This window comes from Apodemus sylvaticus, chromosome 10 (assembly GCF_947179515.1).
Source record: "Apodemus sylvaticus chromosome 10, mApoSyl1.1, whole genome shotgun sequence".
Taxonomy (NCBI): domain Eukaryota; kingdom Metazoa; phylum Chordata; class Mammalia; order Rodentia; family Muridae; genus Apodemus; species Apodemus sylvaticus.
Genome location: NC_067481.1, coordinates 2,677,436 through 2,700,453, shown reverse-complemented (window position 1 = coordinate 2,700,453; position 23,018 = coordinate 2,677,436). Strand labels below are relative to the sequence as shown.

Sequence of the window (23,018 nt, the reverse complement as noted above, 5' to 3'; positions counted from 1 at the left end):
TACACACGACTAACGGTCTTAGCATTGGCTACACATATCAGCTACGACTGAGGTTTTTTTTATTATTTGGTATGTGCCTTGGATGGAATTATAATGACAGGGTGAAATCCGGAGCCACTGGGCCTGCACAAGGTACTTAGCTCATGTCCTTTCCTCATGAGTGTGTGTGGTGGTGGAGGTGGTGGTGGGGGGGAGGGGGCTCTAGTGAGATTCTTACCAGGTTTGCAGCTGGTAAGGGGCACTTGCCTCAGCAACTGCCCAAGGTGCTGGAACTCTTGCTGCTCTGCTGGTGAGTATCTTCAACTGGATCTAGAGTGAGGGCTTCTTCCCCTGCTCTTGTCTCCCAGACTTCCCTGCCTTTCCATTTTGCCCTTTTATGACCGCTTTTCTGTGAGTGAAACAGAAGAAAGGGTTTTATAGGCCTAGGAGCACTGCAGAGAGCAAAAACAAAACAAACAAACAAACAAAAAAATAAATGAATCAGAGTTCCATGTGAGGCAGAAAATAGAAAAGGGATCAGTTAGCCTCAGGTCACCTCTGGTGTAAGGATTAAAGCTGGCTGGAACCTGATTGTTGGTGGCAGGCTTCAGCTAGCCTGTTGTGGGAAGTCATGTCTCCTCTTGCTGGTTCCTAGAAGGACAGGTAAACAGCCCAGGCTGCAGAGCAAGGCTCCATTGTTTGATTCTTAGCCTGGTTTGTGTTGGTACTTGGTTCAAGCAATGGCTCCTAGTAGAGCTGCCACAAGAGGAGTCCTCTTGGCTGATCTCTATATCATCTGGCTACATCATCTGATGTCTCAGTTTGAGCTCTAGTAAACATCGCCTCCCTTTGGTTCGCATTTGTTTTTCTTTTGAAGACAACACATCTCACAGAGCTTCCTCATCAAAACATTTTCTCTATCCCTTTCACCTTTGCCCCCTGACTTCAGTCATCCACAGCTGTGTTCCCTGTGCTCCCTGATGGCCAGCCATCGAAGCTCAGCATGCCCAAGAACACTTCTGCCTTCACATTTACGTGGCAGTTTGGCTGGGTATAAAATGCTACTCTGAGTTACTTCAGTAAGTTAAACATCCTCTTCCATGGTCCTCCTGCCTCCTGCTTAATGTGCTTATTTCTTTGAAAGTGGTGTTTCTGAAAGCTTCCTGTTTGGTGGTGTTGTTATTGTTTGTTTGTTTGTTTGTTTGTTTTGACTTTGTAAGATTTAGTTGTTGTTGAAACTGGCCTTGCTATTCTGCCTGGCATTGAACTCTTTCTTGGCTTACAATGTCCCTGTCTCGGCCTCCCAGATGGCAGACAGGGAGATTCACTGTTTCCCTTACAGGTATCCTCCATCTGTAGAACAGGTGTTTCTTCATGCTAAGAAATAAACCCTCACATGTGACACAGGACGACAACCAGCACACAGAGAACAGGGCAAAGCTTTCAGCCATTTGGTTATTTTGTTGTATCTAATATTTTCTACAGGCTTCCACTTTGTAGCCCATACAGGCCTCGAACTTGAAATGATGCTTACATGGGGGCTTCCCAGGGCTCTGGTTACAAGCATGAGCCACTGTACCTGGTCAGTTGTAATGGATTATTTGAGTCTTTGTTTTTTTGTTTGTTTGTTTGTTTTTAAGGCAGTGTTTCTGCATAGCCCTGACTGTCCTGGAATTGGGTATGTAAACCAGGCTGGCCTGTAGCTCACAGAAATCTACCTGCCTCCGACTCCTAGGCCACTGTGCCCAGAGCTGAGTCATTTTGTTTCTTCAGTGCCTGCCTAGTCCTTTGCCTTCATTGTCCAGAAACACCCTCACCCCATGTTGAAGGAAAAAGGTATGCCAGGTGAGGTAGCTGTTATTTCAGAGAACTGATACTGTTGGTAAAAGAATTTTGTGGGTTCAGTGCTGACTTAAAAATACTTCTAGTGACCCATAGCCTTGTTAAAATTGCCTAACGGCTGTACTTTAATTCCATGTCTATGAGAACTCTGCCTTTTCACCATTATAAAAAATGTTAATCTTGCAATCAGTAGGCAAATTAGTCTTTTATAACCGTAAAGTGTCTCACTTCCAGCGTCTGTCTTGGTATTTCCTCTAGCTTCATTCTGGAAGAGCCGATGCAAAGCAACGCGGAAGCAGCTCACTTGGGATGGTGGGCGGGTCTGGTGGGTGAGCTCAGCAGAAGCTAGGTTGTGGGACTTGACCTCATTGACTTTGTTCCTTGCTCCAGAGTCATTTTGATCCTGGAATAAGGTTTGTGTGACTAAGGCAGCATTCCTCTGGGGTCCACTGAGAGCCCTGGGCCTTGCTCTGCTTTCTTGGTGCACTCTCCAATTAATAGTTTCAGCCTCACGTTGCCACAGGGATCCTCAGAGTCACATCCTGCCTGTAGTCAGTGAGTCAGCCAGCGTGAGAGTCAGCCAGTGTGAGAGGGAGGTTTGTCTCCCTGCAGTCTATGGTTATTTCTTGCAATTTCCTGGCAGCCTTCTGTGCTGATCTCTGATCCCCACCCCAGGGAGACTTAAGCTACAGTCCCCATATGCTGTATGAATGTGCAGCCCAGCAGGTTGTAGGCCTTCCAGTTTTTCTTCTGTTTGCTTTTTGGAATTACCAAGTGGTCATTTTTAGTATTTTTTGTCTGGAGTTTATTATTGCTGTTGACAAGAGAATTAGTCCACTACAAATGATTCTGTCATTACTGGACTCCAGACATCCCAGTCAATAAATCCATTATGGGTGAGAAGACAAAACAATGAGGACTGTGGCTCACATTAAATTCAGACCCAAAACGTGTCTCTTGTTGTTTGTGATTATCCAGCAGGAGAGCTTGATTTGGGCAAAGACCTTTGGAGCTGTGTGTATCTGTGCTGACTCTGAATATGTGCCTGGAGGGGACTGAGCAGAGCTCTCCGAAGGCCAGAGGAGGATCTAGCTCAGGGCCTAGCCACCCATTTGACCAGATTCAACCATTCCAGATCCTTTATGCTGTAAAGGGGCTGTCCCCACTATCAAAGAATGTCACCCTCCGCTTTCTCTGCTTTGCTCTGTGAGCCACAGGACACTGGCTGCGGCAGCTCACTCTGTAGCTAACTTTGCCGTACTGCCTGAGCTGAGCCTTCTTTCTTGAGGCAGAGAACATGGCTAGGCAGTTGGAGCCACCTATCCATCTACATACTATGTTGGTGTTTTCCTGTTCCTGTGTCTTTTGTTTTCCTGCTCCCTATCCCACTGTGCCTCTGTCCTCCAAGCCTACCCACATATAACAGATTTTATCCTTTTCTCCCGGTTGTGTACTGATGTAGTGCTGAACATAGTGTCTATATGGACATACTTTTAAACCCTAAGTGTCCTGGTAAACCCATTGTAAGGGGCAGCCATCTGAACTGGAAAACACAAGCTCCAGACCATCTTGGCTTAGCCCCTGGCCGAGAGAGAGCGGGCTAAGAGCTGCCACTCACCAATGCCTGACTTGCAAGCATGTGGCCATCATTGGTGTGAGCTGTAAGCAGGTCTCTGCAAGGGCCTTGGAACCTGTAGGTGGAGTCGTCCTGGGTTGGGAGCTGTCTAAAACTCTGTGTTCCTGCTGCAGCTTTTGAAGAAGGCTACCGCTCTTGATTTTAAACACAGACAGTTGAAGCATTTTATATTTCTCCATTAAAAACCCCTAGCTGCTTCCTCTCAGTGCTGCCATTGACGCTGTTCTGCAGTGTGCCAGTGGCTCTAACAGGAGAGGAAAAGATGGCTTCCTGCCTTCTGTCAGCACACACAAATTAGATAAAGCCCTGACATTTCTGTTCTGGCTTTTGAGTTTGGATCTGTCCACAGATGAGAAGTCTTTGAGCTCTGGCTCCTTTGACTTGTGATGATTAAAATGGTATAATTGAATCCGTGTCTCTTTGTCTTCTTGAAGCTGCATTCGAGTGCCTTAAAGGCAAGCGTCCACTCTCCAGCGCTAGTCCTCCTGCCTCACTTATTGTTCATTATTTTATTTATCTACATTCCAGTCGCTACCCGCACCCCCAGTCTTCCCTCCCACAGTTCCTCATCAGATAGGAAGAGAGGCAGAGTGCCTCCCTCCACTCCAGCAGACTGCTGCTTTGAGTCTCAGCTCTGTTACTCTCAGGGACAAGGCTCCACTGACTTCTCGTAGCTCCTTCCACCTGCTGCCGGCTCTGCTCTGCTCTGCTCTGCTCCACAGTCATAGAGCCTTGGTGGGGACAGTGAGGAGTGCATCTCAACCCTAACGCTGCAGGACAAAGGAAGCAGTGACTTGTCTGTGGGCCCTGCTCTTAGTCCAGGTTTTTAACTGCTGCTGTTGTCATGCTTGGTGCTCCGCTCATGCCTCTCACGGTCTCTCCTGTCTCTGCAGGTTCTGCATGCAGAGGTGTGTTCGTCTGGTGCCTGGAGTCACATTGGACTTGATAGAAAAGTAAGTAAGCTCTGGGCCCCGGCACTCTCCTGCAGTGCGTCTGAGTGTCCCCCCCTTCCTGCTCATGTCCTCAGAATCCCTCATGTGGGTGTGGGGTCCCCCTTTCTCGTGGGTCTATCCCTTTGTTCTCTGAGAGAGGCTTTGCTTCTGGTGGTTACACAAGTGCTCGCTGTTAGAGGAGTGGACGTAGGGCAGGGTTAAAAGAGAGTGTCTCAAATGCTGCAGACTGCACTGATGCAGCGCACACTGCCCCTGGGCCCCACCGAGCCTCCCGACCGTGCCTCCTTTAACTTAGGCCCTCCTTGTTCGCAGCCTTTTACCTCCAGCCATGTTCCTGTCTGGGGCAAAACCATTCTAGGAGTAGAGCCAGGCTGTTTGAAGTGTCGGAACCTCTATTCCCTCTTGCCCGCAGCCTGCTAAGGTCACCAAGAAGTTTGTCCCTCTCCTGTTCTGATTTCTCTGCTTCTGAAAAAGTATCTCATAACTAAACTTGGCCTGCATTTGATTCCACTCTGACTTGTGTCTGAAGTATGGAAGACTCGGTGGTGAAGAGGGGTAGGGTGAGACCCTGTATCTCCCAAGTTACTTGCCAGATAATTGTTTTCCAAGTTGTGATATACATGATATGTGTGAGAATGTCCAAGGCTTGAATTTATTAAAGTAGGTGAGAAAAGCAAATCTACCCCATGGATCTCCCTAGAAAAGTGCCTTCCCTGTGTTTAGGAACCGACTCAAGGACGTGTGCAAGAGCAGTGCGGCCCAGCCTTCTTAGCTGATGCTCACAACTCGGCCTGCAGAGTGGAGCTGCAGGTGCGCTGATGGCGCCCACACCCGGTGTGAGCGAGAAGCACATAAACTCCCGATATAAGTGCAGAAAGAAACATAAGACCCTAGAGTTGAGGGCCTGGATTGGGGCACACTTAATATCTATAAAGCCCTGGATTTGATTCCCCAGCATTGCCCAATAAAAGAAGGAAAATTACTCTAGTTTCAGCTGTATAGCAAGGAGGGGCTTGAAACAGGCAAAGGAACAACAGCATCAAGGGATTATGACTTCTCCATGTTTGTGTGTGTGTGTGTGTATACGTGCATGTGTGTTTACACATTACAGAAACTTGCTACATATTTGTTACAAAAATGTAGCATGTAAAATACATCAATAGCTCAGTCTAAGAGTCATGAGAATGTAGTGAGGACATTATATACCATTTGAGGCTAGTATTTCCTCTTGGATCTTGAATCACTGTCTAAGCTTCAGGGTTCTTTCATTCACAAACAGGGCAGATAGCATGGAAAAGTAGCGGCTCATCAGTGGGTGGTGGCGAGCACATGGAAGGCTCAGTAATGAAGGCTCTGCCTAGCAGAGCTGTCTTATCCATGGCGTAGAAGGCACGGCTTGATGTACAGCAGGATGGTCACTGGTAGATGGTGGAGCTGGGCAGGCCGTGCTTCAGAACTGTTGGTGAACCTTCATTTAAGAGCTAAGCAAGCTCTCCTCAGTCAGACACATAGATGACCAGTTGGCCTGCTACAGACACAGTGGAAAGAGGTCAGGGCTTCAGATGTCACTTTCTCATTAGTAGACACACTAGTGTTAGTTAGACACACTAGTGCTATCTTTTAGTGTGTAAGAGTGTGACCTAGGAACACATTTGCACATTTTCTTAATATCATAAGTGGTGGTAGGACTCATGGATTCCCAGGATGGTGACATGTGGGCACATGTCCATTTTTATGTGTTGTGTGTTCTTGGTGCTCACAAATAGTGTACACATGTCATCAGGGACCAAATGGTGAGCATCTTGAGACCAGCAGTCAGCACAGCAGCGGGATGGGCATACCAGTCCACATGCTCCCAGGAGAGTCTTGCCGTCTCTGCCTGCCTCAGTTGGGAAGGGCTGTAGAACACAGATAATGCACTCCTCAAAAAGTCTTCCTGGTGTGTCACCATCCTTGGCCCAGATCCTTTCTGGAACTACAATGCTGAGTGGTGCTGGAGCTCTTTCCAGGGTGTGACCACATAGACAACAGTGACCCTGTAGCCCAGCTGCTTTATTCAGAAACGAGGCTGGAATGATAACTCAGTGAACAGCCAGGTCTGATCCCAGTACCCACAGATCGCGCAGGACTACCCTAACTCTAGTTCCATGGGATCGGCTGCCCTAGTTCGACCTTCGTAGGCATCTGCTTGCATGTGGTGCACATTCAAGCACTCAGAGGCACACCTATACATAAAATAAAATAAATCGTTCTTTAAAACAGAAAAGAAAATTGAGTCCTGTAGAGTATCACAAAATGTTACCAACAAGAAAAGAGAAGATCTCACACACACCAGAGAGCTAAATTTAAGACTTGGCACCATGGGCTAGAGGAAACACTGGAACTAAAGGTACAGAATTGTATAGGTCAAGATAAGAGACTCAGAGAGAGGAGAACAAGAAAGGAAAGAGAGAGCACAAAAAGAGAGGAAGAAGCCACCAAGATGGAACAAAGCACACGGCCAGGGGAAACTGCAGTGACAAAGGGTCAGGTAGCTGACGTAAGTCAGCATAGTGCTAGAGCTGCCAGGCCAGACACATGGCTTAGAGGTGTAATAACTGAATTGTGCATTTTATATAGGCTTATTGGGGTTAAAGATTACACACACACACACACACACCCCACAGGTAGTTGCAGAAGCTAGTCTTCAAGAGTTACATTCTGGAAAAGACACCTATGGGATGAGAGAGCAGGTTGGTCAGGTCAGGACTGTGGTGAGGGACCTAAGGGACCAGTAAGAAGGAAATGTCTTACCTGCAGTGCCATAGATAGATGGAGTTGTATGTTAAAGTCATAGAGCTCACACCAAAGGAAGTAATTTTCCTATGTAAGTGGGGGGGGGGGGGGATGAAGTTACCCTTAATGTGGAGGCAGGTAGCAATGCCCTAGGGGGTGCTGGCCAGGCTCCAGGGATAACAGAGGTAGCATGTGCTGTCAACAAGACGCCCAGACAGGCTTCATGGGCAAGTCATTGTTGATTCATTATGAGAACTAGCCAGTGAGGATGACAGTTGCAGTGGGCATCCTTCTATACCCTGGCAGAAAAGACCAGCCCTGCACCAAGCATTGGAGCCCAGCCTCTGCTACTTGCCTTTCTCCCTTTCCCACCCTGTCCTAACACGACTGCTTTCCTGAGGGCAGGACCAGCTCTTCAGTGCCTGGAGGTGAATTCTCAGGGCCCTCTTTGCTCCTCCTCCTCCTCTTCCTCCTCCCCTCCCCCTCCCCCTCCTCCTCCTTCTCCTCCTGTGACAAGTGCTGATACATAGTTGGGCAAATCCTAAAACACTAAGTGTGATTTTTAGTTTATTTTAGGTGTGCTTCTTGCATGCATGTGTGTGTACCACATGTGTGCCTAGTGCTAGTGGTAGTGCTAGAAAATGGTTCAGATTCTAGAAAATGGTGTCAGATCCCTAGAACTGAAGTCACAGGCAGTTCTGAGTTCCTGTGTGGGTACTGGGAATGGACACTAGGTCCTTTGTAAGAGCAGCAAGTGTAATTAACCACTAAGCCATCTCTCCAGCTGTGGTGAGAGAGCATGGACATTTATGAGTCTCCCCTTCCTCAGAGGTCATCAGCCAGCAGCCCACGAGGGGGAGGGGGTGGAACAGGATTCGGACAGCATGTACAATGGAGTGACTTCTGGGTCAGCTTCAGTGAGACAGCTCAATTTTTTTCTGGTAAACAAGGGCTGTATAGATCTTGGGGAGTGGGTAGGGATTTCCAGGGTGAGTGTACATTATTAGCTAGAGTAGACTGGGAATACTTCATTTACACGAAGAGGGTCTTCTTATGGGGGAGAGGAAGTTAAGCCTGTAATCTGGATGTAGGCTATGTGACTTTCCTCAGAGATCTTTGGGATTACCGATAGGAAGGGATGATTGGTCATAACACAGTACCTAATTATCCTATGGCAGGAAGGGCTGAGCCGGTTATGTGCAGCACTTGCAGGAAGTTTTGTGCAGGGTCATCCTCTAGATAAGGTCAGGCAGAGAAGAGGAAGGCCGCTGAGAAAGGGAGTCCTCCATTTTGCACCAAGCTCAGAGGGCTATCTGCACATGGTGGACTGTGACCTTAATAGCAGGATCTTCAGCAGACATTGGGGTTGGAGTGGCACCATCATGCAATGTTGAATCCATGCAGCTGGTGAGTCCAGCTTCAGTTGTGAAGTCTAAAAGCAGAGCTGAGAAGATGCATGGAAGAAATACTTGAGATTGATTTGGCAAGACTCAGGCACTCCTGTCTCCGTTGTGCTTGTGTTTAAGGTGGTGACGTGGATCTGAGCCATGGCGAGCAGTCATTTCAGTTGAAACAGGCACAGATCAACATTTGCAGTTCAAAATACCATATCGCTGCTCTCCTTTGCTTGGCAAAGGTTAAACTGAAAGTGAATGGGTGAATCATATTTATATTTTTATGTCAAGACAAATTCCAAACTTGGGAGAATTATACCGCCCTAAGAAAAAGCCTGGTGCACAGTCCTGGAAGCCATAGCCATAGCCACTAGATCGAGTTCTGAGATGATATGTGTTTTTTTCACCTTTGCAGTTTGTTTGAGGAGTGTTGCCATTTAAAAGAAAAAGTTTTAGAATTTTCCCAATTGTATCACCGTCCCTTAGGAAGGTTTGGTTTCAGAGTAGGAAGCAAAGCAGCAGATCCGTCTGAAGGTCGGTCTGTCTGGCCCTCATTCCCTCCACTCTTATTATCTGGATGTCTCCTCAAATGCTCCCATTTGGTTCCCATAAATCCCACAACCAGCTTGTGCCTCCCTGGTGTCTCCTATGCTGCATGTGGAGTGCCATGGAGCATGGTGGGCAGTGTGACCCTCCGCCTCAGCTCAGGCGGCCCTGCGGGGAGGATGGCGTCAGGTGTACAAGAGCACTTGTGCCCGGGCTGCAGATGTGTGTGGCAGGTGGCAGTTTCGAGTGACCCAGCTCTGTCTTGTGTGGTCACTGTGCCCGCCGTAGCCAGCGGTGTCTGTGCTCTTGTGGCAGTGCACCTGTGCGCTGTCCACCCTCTCCGTGCTCCGCAGGGAGTCCGCAGCACGGCCAGCGGGCTGCTTCAGGCCAGTGGCGTACATTTGTATTCTGCCGAGTTGTTACAGAAAGAGGCTTTGGCCCGGCTTTCCACCACCACAGTCTTCTTGGCTACCCTCAGCACCAGGGTGAGAGGCTTCAGGGCAGAGCTGCCTGCAGCCCGGCAGCAGGGTGTGAACAGAGCAGGCTTTTGTTTTTGTTCCTATGTTTTAATGCGTGTACAGGCTTACATCCTATGTTAGGCCACTTGGAGTTTCTAGCATACAGCACCACCACAACACTTGCCTACCATGGACAAAAAGCCCTGGGCTCTTCACTACACACGTGCACACACACTGCCACAGAGCAGGCTATAGAAAGGAAAGAGGGCTTGTTAGCTTATCGTTCTGCACCTCCAAGGTCATGGGGCACCATCTAGTAAGGTCTTACTGGATGTCCTAGACTGTACATATAAAACGTTAAGACAGGAGGAGACAAGTGTGTGTGTGGTGATTGTGTCTCCTTTTGAAGTCCCCAGAATTCAACTGTAGCGTTCTACACACGGACCTCATTGAGTCCTAAACCCCTCCAGCAGCCCCTTGGCCTGCGCACCAATCGGATTCAGTTTTTATCCTCCTTGTACTTCACAGTGTAGGCTAATGTCAACCCTTGAGACTTTGGGGACACACTCAAGGCATATCCAAACCATAGAACATCATGTCTTTGAGATTTGGAAGATTAGAGGGAAATGCAACACAGCATGGAAGGACATCTCAACCATGAGACCTTAGACACATTGTCACTGGAACTGCTCTCCTGCGTGCCGCTGCTGTGCTCAGTCGAGTGTCTCCGTGCGGTTGTTCTGGGTCCCCAGTGTAGTCGTCCTTGCCTCATTGCATCTGTGCACAGCTGTACAGGCAGAGCGTTGGGACTGTTGGCTGAGGACGAGTCTCTCCAGCATCCCAATTGCATACTAGTCACCAGCATGCCACTGGGCAACATTCCCTGGCACAGGAGCCGAGGGATGCTTTTTTGGAAGTAGGACCCAGGAGCCAGGTTCCTTTATTCCAACGCTGAGGCTTCTCTGTGCTTGGCGTGTTCTCTAGACTGTCAGTCCACTTCCCTTGCCAAAGCACACAGGAAGGACAGTCTCTCCAGATCAGGCTTCCACATTGCCGTACACCATGCCGGCTGAGCCGAGCCAGACCCTGAGCCCCAGAACTCTTGAAAAGCCTGTGATAGTTTATCTCTAAGAACTAGACTGCGTGGTGAAGTAATAGAGGAGCTGCTAGTTGCCCGGCTGCAGGGTCAGCACGTAGACTGCTCAGCTCCGATTCAAGTGTCAGGACTGCCTGTCTACTGGAGCTTCATGTCCTGGGCATGAGCAGTAGCTGAGTCTGTGCACTATACCCAAGGAGCAAAAGCCCTGCTTCCCATTCGGGAAGCATGAATCTTAAAAAATGTATAAAAGTCGATGGACTCGAGAACCATGGGATATTTCAAAATATATAAATTTTTGAAGAGTTGAGAGATTTTTAATAAAAAACATTTGCAAAATATTGACAAAGCTGTCAGGGGAGTTGCTGGCTGAGGTTTGTATAATTGGCCGCATGACATACAAGACCACATGGCCCTGCTCACTGTGGCTAGAACACTTTCCCAGAGAGGGGGCGCTCTAAGTTTTCCAGATCCCACTTGCATTACTGTTGACAGGGGATCCGTCACCATTTTGACTCAGGCCTATGTGAACTCCCAGGTGACTATGGTGTGGGCTCTACCCCTGTGTCTCCTCTAGGTACAATGTGGCCTTCACACACAGAACATGAAAACCTTCCCATGCGTTCCCGACTGTGCTGACTTTAGATCCAGGTCAATTGGTGGGATAGACTGTCTCATCATGGTCAAATGGCAGTGGGCTTTTGTTCAGTTCTTTGGTTTCAGTCCATTTGCTCTGTAGCTGCTCATCATTCTGAACAAAATCCTGAGCTCTGCACATTAGTGAGAGGCTGCAGAGGGAAGCCCTGAGCGTCAGCACTCTGGAGGACTGATTGAGCCCTGGGATAAATGGGAACTGGGAAACGTCTAGCAGCGTATAATCACAACATTAGCTGGGCTTTAGCTAGATCTGCTATTGATTTTTCTGGCTTTTTAAGGATTCTGAAAGTTCATTTGCATATGTCTCACCCCATGGGGTGTCCTTTCTGTTAAGAACACATGTGTCACACAGAAGCGTGACTGGTTCTGTCCACCTGGTCACTACAGCAAGTTGCTCTGCACAGATGGGCTGAGAACAATAGGCCCCTGGCTGCATGTCTTTTCTTATCCCAGAGGGGAATGGACGTCTCCCGGGGCTCCTCTCCCTGGAGCCTACTGGTGGCAGCTGCATAACGTCTGCACAGGTGTCCTCTGCCCACGTGCCCTGCCTACCACCCAGACTTTTCTCACCTACCATCCATGCTGTGCCCAGGCCTCCAGGGCCTGAATGTCTCCAGATGAGAGCCTTGGCTGTCATGGTGGCATCTCACTGAGCCTTGAACTATAGTCCCTGAGAACTGTAGCAACAACTGTACATAAAAGCCCCTGGAGGTGACACAAGGCCACTCTGTGCGCTTCGAAAACTAGCTTTTTCTTTTTCTTTTTTTTTCTTTTTTTCTTTTCTTTTTTTTTTTTTTCTTCGAGACAGGGTTTCTCTGTGTAGCACTGGCTGTCCTAGAACTCACTCTGTAGACCAAGCTGGCCTTGAACTCAGAAATCCACCTGCCTCTGCCTCCCAAGTGCTGGGATTAAAGGCATGCGCCACCACCACCCATCCTTCTTTTTCTTTTCGTTGTTGGGGATGGAAGCCACGGCCTCACGTATCCAAGCAGGAGTGATGGCAGTGACCACCCTAGGGCATAGCTGTGGCCACCTGTTTTTTCTCCACCTTCATGACAATTGGATGTGACAACATCTCTTCTACTCTGTCAGAAATCCACCCTAAGTTGTGTTGTCTCTGTTTTTGCCATCACTGGAGAAGGTGTTGATCTCCATACTGCAGACCAGCAGGTGGAGATGCTGAGGACCAGGGTCAGTTTCCAGAGGCTGCCTGTCTTAATCAGGGTTTCTGTTCCTGCACAAACATCATGACCAAGAAGCAAGTTGGGGAGGAAAGGGTTAAATCAACTTACATTTCCACACTGCTGTTCATCACCAAAGGAAGTCAGGGCAGGAACTCACACAGGCCAGGAACTTGGAGGCAGGAGCTGATGCAGAGGCCATGGAGGGGTGCTGCTTACTGGCTTGCTCAGCTTGCTTTCTTATAGAACTCAGGACTGCCAGCCCAGGGATGGCACCACCCACAATGGGCCCTCCACCCTGGATCTCATGGAGGCACTTCCTCAAGGGAGCCTCCTTTCTCTGTGATAACTCCAGTTTGTGTCAAGCTGACACACAGAACCAGCCAGTACATTGCCTTATTGCTGTGCTCCAGATATTATTCCTCTGGATACCAGGGTGGCTGCACTAGAACCTTAGCAGTTCCCTGCAGATTCCACAAGGTACATATGGTGTTCCACCAACTTTAGTGGCCTTAAAGCTCAGGCATGTTTTCAGCTAAGCTGCTTTGTCTGGAAGGAAGGAAGAGTGAACCTGCTTGAGCCCCTCCACTGCTTCTAATTATCAGCACTCACCTATTGCCTGATGAATAAGCCTGTTGGTGCTGCGGTGCATATTTATATCGGAATCCTTTGAGGGAGTGGCAGTAAGATTCATGCTTGCAAATTAAGGGACATTTTTCAGCCCTGAAACAAAGTAATGAAACGCTTAAGCAGTGCTAGAAATATTAGGGTTCTCAGAAAGCTCCAGGGATCCCACGGATGCTGAACCTGATCCGGGAGGCTGTTAGTATTCTGATCACTAGGGGCTCAGAGTGTACAAAAATTATTCATGATTAACATCAATTGTATAAACACATCCTAAAGAGCTCGTGGCTGCGTCTGGTGCTCCTGCTGCTGCTTCAAAGGCTGCAGGGCCTCGTAGCCTTCAGGTGCCCACTGCCCTGAGGTAGCCTTGGTTCTGGCTTTGACAGTGCATGGTTTTTATAGTCTTTTAAGATAACATTTGCAGAATACCTGGTGTATGCCCAATCCTGTGGTAACAGCTTTGTGTATGTCTCCTTTCTAATGGGACCTGTGAGTATTGTCATCTACCTTTTAAGATGCAGTGAAATGGAAGTGCAGAGTAGGTGAGTCGTCTGAGCCAGTCACTGGAGCAGGAGCACACTGCAGGAGCATCTCTTCTGAGCCGTGCCAGGCCCTTCCTTCCCATACCCTCACTCAGAAGGTATTCTGGCTTCTCTGTCACAGGCCTAGAGACCATGTTTGTAATTCACTTTGCAGTCCAGGTAGAGAAACAATATAAACTAGATTTTATTAATCATTAAAAAATAAAACAAAATAGGCTTGGTTTTTAAAGTATGCTTCTTTCCAGTGCAGTTGTAACAGCTGTTTGTGGTTTTAAAAACAAACAAACAAACAAACAAAAACAGCATGAACAGATCACCAATCCCTCGGAGAAATCAACAGTTGATCAACATGCTCATGTCACGATTCTCTGAGTAATAACTCACTGGTGGCAGTGTAGGGTGGATTAAATAACTCACTGGTGGCAGTGTAGGGTGGATTAAATAACTCACTGATGACAGTGTAGAGTGGATTAAATAACTCATTGGTGGCAGTGTAGGCTGGATTAAATAGCTCACTGGTGGCAGTGTAGGCTGGATTAAATGGAACAGATGCCTAGGGTCTGAGTAGTGTAGAGGAAGCCAAAAGCTGGAGGGAGTGTTGGGACACTAGAAACAGAAGACTGGATCTCTGCTTGTCTCCAGGTCACCTGGAGGCCTTCTCTACCCAGTCTCCTGTGTCCTCTCCTCACCTCCAGGTAGGTCATTCCTGCCCAGGCAACCTTACACAAATCCTGTAAAAGCAGAGGACAGGTGAAAGGGGCCAATCACCTCAGTGCTTGACACACCACTCCTACAAGAGTGCCGTGGTTTGTTCTCATACACAACACAAAGACTGAGTGATGTCACAGGTGAATATTGGAGAAAGGCTGCCATGAGGCGCCTGCACACAGCACCAACTGCTTCCATTTTCTAAACAGGCATCAAAACAACGGCCTGCAGACCCCAGAGGGTACGTCTCAGCCTCTCTCTGTGGCACAGACTCCATTTCTGCCCAGTTCAGGGGTTTGGTCCTAAGGAGACAAACATGTCGTGAGAGGCAGAGTGCAGTGCTTCCTCAGTGAATACAGCTGCCTGGCAGAACACAGTAGGCTACAGTGCAGCAGAGTGTGTGCCTCACTTGGAGCCCTTGACCAGCCTTCCTGGTGATAGCTTCTATTTAATAAGAGCTGACTCCAGAGCATAGCTGTTGCCTGGGAGGTTGCCTGTCACTGCAATCCCATTGCTGGGAAAGCTAGTCTCCTCTCAACCCCATGCTGTACCTGATGCACACACATCACTATTGTCTCTGTGCTTTTGTCTGTATGTGGTGCCTGTTACCCTCCAGAGTCAGTGTTCATGTACAGTAATCACACACTCATACCTTCTGATAACCGTCGTTCTGTCCTGAACCTTAGAGCTCCCATCAGAGCTCATTTTTCTTTGTCTTCTGTGCGGATCTGAGGGTGAAAACAAGTCTCCTCATGAAATGCCATGGTTGCCTTGTTTTTGTTTCCATGGTTTTAGATCGGCATTATCAAAAGACAGTCAGTAAACCTAGAGTTAACTGAGTTGATAAAGTTTGGCAAGTATATGGTCTCCTGGAACCACTGCTCCCCCCAGGGCAGGTCTGCAGTGTTCACCCACCCCAGTAACCCTCCAGACCCCCAAGCCCAGGCCATTTTGGGTTTGCCTTCCCATATTCTGGGGTTGCTTTTCCAGGATTTCATGGAGATAGAGCTCTTATGTGTACGGGTTTGATCAGCATAGCCTTTCGGCTTCGCCCAGGCTTGGTGTATTGATGCTGCTTTCTTTTGCTGCAAGCCACATCCTATTCTTAGTCAGTTTGCTTCACCCGCTGTGAATCTCTCTGCTTGTTACGCTACAGCCAGTCACATGTAGAAATGGGGTTTGTTTCACCTGGATAAGTGCCTATATGTGGAGTGGCTGGGCATGTGGTTGGGGTGCATTTAATTACTGTAAAAGAAATTACCTAGCTGTTCTTTATCATTGTGGATCATCCTTGTGGGCATGTGAATGTGCTACAGCTCGCAGTCTGTGTCTACTCTTGGTGTCCTGCAACTTTAGGGTCAGTGGTTCCAGAGGACATACTTCCACTGTTGTGATTTGAACTTCAATTCACTATATGCCAGAATGCCCTCATGTGTCACTGCTGTTGATGTATGTTCTTTTGTAAAAATGGATGTGTGCTCAGTATTATGCCAGTCCTTCAATTGTGTTTGTCTTCAAGAGTCCTGTATTTTGGATGTTAGCAGTTAGAGCTGTGTCTGTACCTTGTGCTTTTGCCTGACATAGCTTTTTCTTTTGATATTTGTGATTCTGGGTCCCACATAAAACATCTGCCCAATTCTCCCAGGGCTGTTGACTTATTTTCCTAAATGTTGTGCAATTTTAATTTTTGTTCCAGTTTTGCTCCACCTTAGGTTACTTTTTGTATACTCTGTGCAACACTGGTTAACGTTCACTCTCTTGTCTGGTCACCGTCTCAGCTGTAGCATAGACAGAAAACCATATTTGATCCCTGGTCACATGACACCTTGAACAGGTGATTTGTGGAGGTGAAGCTCCTCTCTGCTCTGCTGATCTGTGTGTCTGCCCTTCCACCTGTACCACTATGTTGACCTATATAACTGTATTATTATAAGGCTTGTTAGTTGAAGCTCCAAGTATTCCCTAAAATGTTAGCATTTTAGGATCCATTCTACTTTTAAAAGGTGCTATAGCTTTGGCTGGGGAATCTTTGTTCTGATGGTACAGTGTCCTCCTGAACCCATGAACACATCGTACTTTTTTCTTGTTGTTTGTTTCGAGACAGTGACTGCTACATATCCGTGTATGTCCTGAGTTCACTCTGTAGACCAGGCAGACCTTAAAGTCTCGTAGATCACCTGCATTTGCCTCCCAAGTGTTGGGATTAATGGCATATGCCACCACCATACCCCGCAATATATCTGTTTTAAAAACTACTCTCAGGATGCTTTGTAGCTTGTTTTCTGCACCCCTGGGTTCTGTGTGTGCGCCTCTTACCCCAGCACCACTAACCCCCTGCCGTGACTCTGCTGTCCCAGGCCTTTATACAGCTACTCACTGTGCTTCATGGTACTTGCCTAGGAATGACTTCCCTGTCTGAGGTCACTGTCATGTGAAGACTACTTTGCTCTGTGTCCTTTGTGTTATTAACTATACAGGCCTTACACTCTTTTTATTAGTGTCAGGGTTTTTAATTTTAAGTGATGCATTCTGTAGAGTGGCCTTGTTTCATTTGTACTGGCTAAACTTAGCTCCTGATTGTTGTATTGCAGATTCCATAGATCTGTGTTTATAATTATGCCCTCTGCAAATGTATACAGTTTTTCAATGTTTGCACCTCTTCTTTCCTTTTCTTACTTTATTGAACTGTCCAACGCCTCTGGTACAGTGTTCAGTGTAAACAGAGCAGCTGGGCGGTGAGCCTCTGCCGTCAAGGGGTAGCAGAGGGAAGACGTTCTGTGTTTTGCCGTGAGGCCCAGTGTGAGCTGTGGGTGTTCACGGCCAGCCACTGCCAGGTGGGGAGTTCCTGCATCTTCACTGACTGGTGCTGGAGCTTGTTGCATAACTCCCTGCATCTGACCGAGGAAAGCCATGGCCACTAAGGTTTGAGCATCCTCCTTTCTTCTATTAATGTGTTCCGTTGCTGTTGAATGTTGAAACAGCTCTTGGGTTCCTTTGACTGACTCACCATCAGCCCACATTACCCTTACACTCGTTGCTGTGCTCCAATGAGATCTTTGAAGATCCGTACACCCACTCTTCTTTCACTGACCTCAGCCAGGGCTGCCCTTCCAACTGACTTCCTGCCTGCTAGCTCAGTGCCTTGGAGACCTTGGCTGCTGTCTGCCACTGCCATACTTGTCTGCCTGTCATCTGTCTGTCTGTCTGTGGGTTTGTAGTTTGGGGGGGAGGCAGCTCTCACATATACTGACAATGTGGCCTTCCTCCCCCTGCATATTTTCCTTTCACAGTTTTTAAGGTTTCTCACCGGCTTTGACAGTTTTACCTCAGTATGTGCATGGGCATTTTTTTTGGGACAGTGTTCTGTTCTGTGTCTCTATTATCTCCTGGTCTGGATGCTGTGGGCTGAATTATGTGCCCTAAGAGTTCTTAGTTGAAGCCCTCTAGTATTTGGAGATGGGGTCCTGGAAGATAACTAGGTTTTAAATGAGTTCTTGAGTGTGAGACCTTTGTGAAGAGGCAGATGGAAGGACGGTCTTTGTGGCTGCTGTGTCCTTGTCTGTATGTGTGTGTGTCTCTGTTACAACTGAAAGCTGACTGCACATGCGAAGACTTTTTATTGACTCTCCCAGAAGCCTGATTTGAATCATCGGATATCATCAACCCTTAGGGACATGGGAAACCATAAACCTTGAGACCTGTGCATTGTTGATTGCCTGACTCGATAAAGCACTGTGGTAACAGCTTTTTTGTGTTTGTGTGTTTGGTAGGGAGGGGGCAGTGCTGGTCCAGCCCTGGGAAACCACACTCCTGACTGTCCATGGGTCACAATGTAGACCACAGATTCACAATCACTGGACATCCGTGAGTGTCTAGAGTGTGTACACTTTGTCTGAGGAGCTCAGTTGGCATAGGATATTATTGGGTTGTGGAAGACATGTCAAGACATGTGGTTTGTGGTCTAATTTAGCTAATGAAAAATATTTTTATAAGTCTCATAAACATCCATTGTCCAGCAAGTTAGCTGCAGTCTTCAGCGCTCTGCCCTATGCCCTGGGTCATTAGAAGGCAGCGTCTGCAGCTGTGCACTCCTGCTCTAGTGCAGCCCTTGATGGGGCTCTGGATACCTCTGGACGCATCTGGACGTGCACATGTGGGCTGACTCAGCTCCCACCTTCCTGAAGAGCCAACTGCTATGCGCTGACCCTGGTTTTCAAGGGAAATTGCTGGATTCACCTCCTACGGTCTTCATCTCAGAGCATTTCCAAATAACGAATCATTGGCAGTGAGTGAGCCCACAGTGTTCGCCAGTCATCTTATTGTAGTCATTTGAAAAGCAGAGATCCAACACACTAACTGACTTAGGCCATTTACATAGGTGCAAAATATGTGGCTTTTAAATGCCTTTACTTTTTTAGAGATTACCTCTCTTTTACGAAAAAAAATGGGTTTTATTTTTCTTTGTTATGTAAAGCTTATCACTAAACACAGATAAGCAAAAAGGATTTTAAAAAACACCATAATCTCTGCCCCGCCAAGACAGTGCTGTGGTGGATCCTTTAAAATGTTTCTTGTATCTGTGGGCACTTCTGACAAGCATGCAGCATGCCCTTATACAATGTCTTGGTGTGTTACACATTATTTGCTGCTGTGCATACTGAGCCAGCCGAGGGGTGTGCTCCAGGGTTTATAGTGGATTTCAGATACTGGGACTGTATCGTTTTATGGCTGTCTTCCTATGTCCTTACTTTGTGGGAAAAGCATGTCTCTGATATGACAGTGCCCTTTTCCTGGAAGCTGGAGTTTGTTATGTGCACACAGAGCATTGTGATCCCTCAGTAGTGAGTCTGGTATTGACCAATCAGGCCTGAGGCCAGTCTGGACACTGTTACCGCACAAAGACACCCACATCATTCTGTGGGACAGCATAGACTTTGCAGGCCCCGGACAACAAAGGAAGTACTAGGAGGAGGAAGTTGGAGGGATCACAACCCAGAGTTACTTGGTACAGGACTCTGCCCTTAGACCAGAAGGGCCTAGGAGCTAGACTGTGGTGCTGAAATGTGAAAGTGCAGGTGGGCAGGGGAATCATTGGGGGGACTAGCGTTTGAGTTAGCACCCATGCTGCTGGGCTGTCCTGTGGTCATTCTCTGTTGCTGTGCTGCAGCACAGAAGCAACCAAGGGGAGAAAAGATTTAGTTTAGCTCACAGCTCCAGTTCAGAATTCTTCACGGCTGGGAAGTCAGGGCGTGGCAGGAACTGGAAGCAGCCAGGACCCAAAATTCCAGGAATGGTGCCACCCACTTTTAGGCTAAGACAGTCCTCCCTTCAAACTCGTCCACTGGGCAACCGGATCTGGACATTTAATTCCTCACTACAACTCTGGTGAATCTGTGTATGGCAAGTTGACAACTAAGCTAATTCTCACACTAGGCGAGCTGGAACCTTTCTCTGTCTTGCCTGGTCTCTGCAGCACTCCCATTGGGATGGCCAGGTTCCCTTCCTTCCACCATGCTCACTTCAAGAGCTGAGACAGACCCTCAGGACACAGCTGAAGAATAGCTCTTAAACTGACTCCTTCCCTGCCCCCATCCACAGCTGCCAGCTGCCAGGAAGAGTTAGGATTCTGTCCTTTGGGCAATGGGGAGTCTGAGGAATGAGTGGGAGTTGCTGCTGTTTTCAAGTAGAAGTTCTGTGACTCAGGTTTGTGGGCTGCTGAGATTATGCAGTGTGCTCAGCAACTGCCAGAAACTCTAAGGGGATTGATACATATCGAGGAAAGAAAGCCATTGCCCATAGGAGTTTATTATCTAGTTACAGAGGAGATTAGCATAGAGGAGCAACGGGGAATAAATAATAGAAAGAACACAGCAAGGGCTTCGAGGAATGCCTGAGCTCCTCAGAGGTGGGTGCTGTTACAGATCTGAAGTTCTGCAGGAACTCCACCAAGCTGCCATCTCCAGGGCATCTCGAGCTACGCAGAATAGATTAGATCCTGCTACGGTGAGTGGGACCTAGCCCAGGGCAGCCAGAGACCCTGACCCACGAAGGAGCGCGGGCAGCATAGGCAGATAAACGGAGGCCATCTCCAACATCTCCAGCACTGTGCTGTGGCCCTGGGCCAGCCAGGGGAAAATGGATGGAGAACAGTAACAGGTCGGACACGCTCAGCCCTCAGCTTGCTCGTTACTGACAATTTCGATGCCCACGAGGGAATTTTCTGTTTGGGTGCATTGGACAGAAGTCTTTATTCTTCCCCTCAGAGTCCTGGATGTTCCCCCTGTGTCGTGTGCCCAGTTAGAGCTGGGAAGGGCTCAGCCTACTCTCTCCAGCTACAGGTGCCTGCTGTCCTCTGAGATTCTAAGTGGAGACACTCAAGGTCGAGCAATGGAGAAACTTGCTTTGCTGTTGGCTGCCTCTGGTTTTCTGGCTCTGAAGGAAGAGAGTACTATGGCAGCACAGGGGAAGCTCTGGGTTCACGAGGGCCAGAGAGACTTGGGCATCATCAGCTTGCTGTAAGCCTACCTCCTGTAGCCCTGGTCCAGTTATTCTCAGGCCTTGGAGCCTTGTGAGGCAGATGGTAGGCCAGGCTGTGTCCAGTTGTTCTCCACTTTCCCCCAAGGCCTCCAGCTCCACTTTGTGAGAAGAGAGAACACATTCCTTGGAGGCCCTGGGAGGTGACCGGTGTGCAGTGGCACATATGGCCACAGTGTCCAGTCAGTGGTCAGTCTGTCATGACTGGTCTGAGTGTGCTCTTCCCACGTTGAGTGTCAGGACCCAGCTAAACAGTAGGGTTTTACTACAGGCTGGCTTTGTGCAGCCCATGAGCGGAATGGGTAGGGAAGGCTGTGCTGGTGAGACACAGATTGATGGGACGCTCATAGGGATGAACACATGGGACCAGAAATGTCTTCTCGCTGAGGTTTGGATTACCAGTGTTATAACAGCGCCTGTCTGTCAACTAGGTGGAGAAGGGAGGTGGGCAGAGTCTTGCTGAGTGACTGCAGAGGTCATGACAAGGGCCATGAGGGGTTTCAGGATGAAGAGAGTGTGGCCCAAGAAGATGCCAGATGGCCATCCCAGAGCTGGTCCCACCCTGAGGTCATCACGTGCATAACAGTGGAGACACTTAAAAGCGGTCAGTCTGTGGCAGCTGGTGGTCAGCAGCGATAGCCTGGGTGTTGAAGTCAAGGAAGACGAGCCCTGGCAGGAAACAGAGAGCTGCTGGGAGCAGTATCTGTGGGAAGACGGGAACAAGATGGGAAGAAGCCCTCGTGCCGACAGCAACAGCGGGAGGGAAAGCTGAGGAGGCGGCATGGCCCTGCCAAGGAGGTATCTGGCTGCCACGCCGTCTGCTGTGCAAGTGTGACCCGTTTTATTTTAGTCCCATGTGTGTCGCACATAAGGTTAGTTTTTGTGACTCAGAGCCGAGACACAGGATGCAGAAGTTGCCCAGCCACAGCACAGCTGGGACTAGAGTTTGGCTTCTTGTCTTTCAATCCTGTGATCACTTTCCACATTAAGTTTGTCCTTGGTTAGCACCGAGGAGTTAAATTTTAAAAGAGCCCCTGTGCTTGCCAGTGGACTGACTTTGTAGGGCCTAGTGAAGCTTCCTGAATGGGTGTGGTCTCAGGTTAGATCCCGCTGGGTCCTACTGTAGTCTGTGATGATCCAGATAGGCTCCCAGTTTCCCTGTGAGGCACAGAGACCACAGCTCTAAAGAACAGAAGTGGGCTCACTCCTCCCTGTGTCGTCCCCAGAAGGACCTGTCTGCAGATGAGCCAGCAGCCACCTCACCGCTTGCTCACTGGACAGGTGGTCAGTCAGTCAACACGACTCATCTGTCTGCAGCAACTGGGCAGACTCTTTGCCTATGTCTTCATGATGATCTCAGGGGAAATGGGGGGAGGGGCTCAGGTTGCTGTGGTTCCTAACCTAAACAACTCATGCTCTGCCCTCAGTGACTCTCAGGGACCAAGGCTAGGGTAAAGAATCTTGCCTGCCACTTCTCACTGCCAAGAAAGCAGCTTCTGCTCACATCCCCAGAGACTGTCCCTTAGAAAACAAGGTGATCTGTGGTGGCCTCACTTGACGCCAGGCTTGTGGGCTCTTCCTGTTAACTGTCTAGGTCTGGAGACAGACCATGCTCAATCAATCTCTTTGGTTCTTATAGGCCCTGTACCTCACCCCAAAACGCTGCCCACTGCACAAGCCACCAGCCTCCAGGATGCTGTCACCTTGGGACTCACCTTGCTAGTGGCACCCAAGGCTATGATAAAGAAATGGGAGTCTCAGTGTTCCCCATGGTTCAAGTGGAGTGGATTCTCACATACTCAACTCAGATAATAGGAAGCACATCTCCTCACTGCAGAGAGTCTCTTCCTAGTGTTCTCCTTGCATGTGTTGAAACGTAATCTTGGCTGTGCCATTTTTGACTTGTTCCTTTGCTTATTAGTACAAAGCACATACTTCACTATTGGTGTTTACAAATAACCATTAAGCAGCTCTTATAAAACCACACTCTGCCTGAGTACATCCACTGGAAACTTAGTTTCTGGTTTAAAATTGACTGATAAGGGGCTGGAGGGTTGGCTCAGTGGTTAAGAACACTGACCACTCTTCCAGAG

General features: G+C 48.4%; 1 protein-coding gene across 1 annotated transcript in view; it reads left to right on the top strand.

The window, feature by feature from the left end:
• Window positions 1-23,018, top strand: part of Rptor (regulatory associated protein of MTOR complex 1) — a 291,246-nt gene that overhangs the window by 162,763 nt on the left and 105,465 nt on the right. The window contains exon 7 of the mRNA XM_052197679.1: window positions 4,351-4,410. Within this exon, the coding sequence (XP_052053639.1) occupies window positions 4,351-4,410 (60 nt within the window). The remainder of the gene's footprint in view (window positions 1-4,350; window positions 4,411-23,018) is intronic.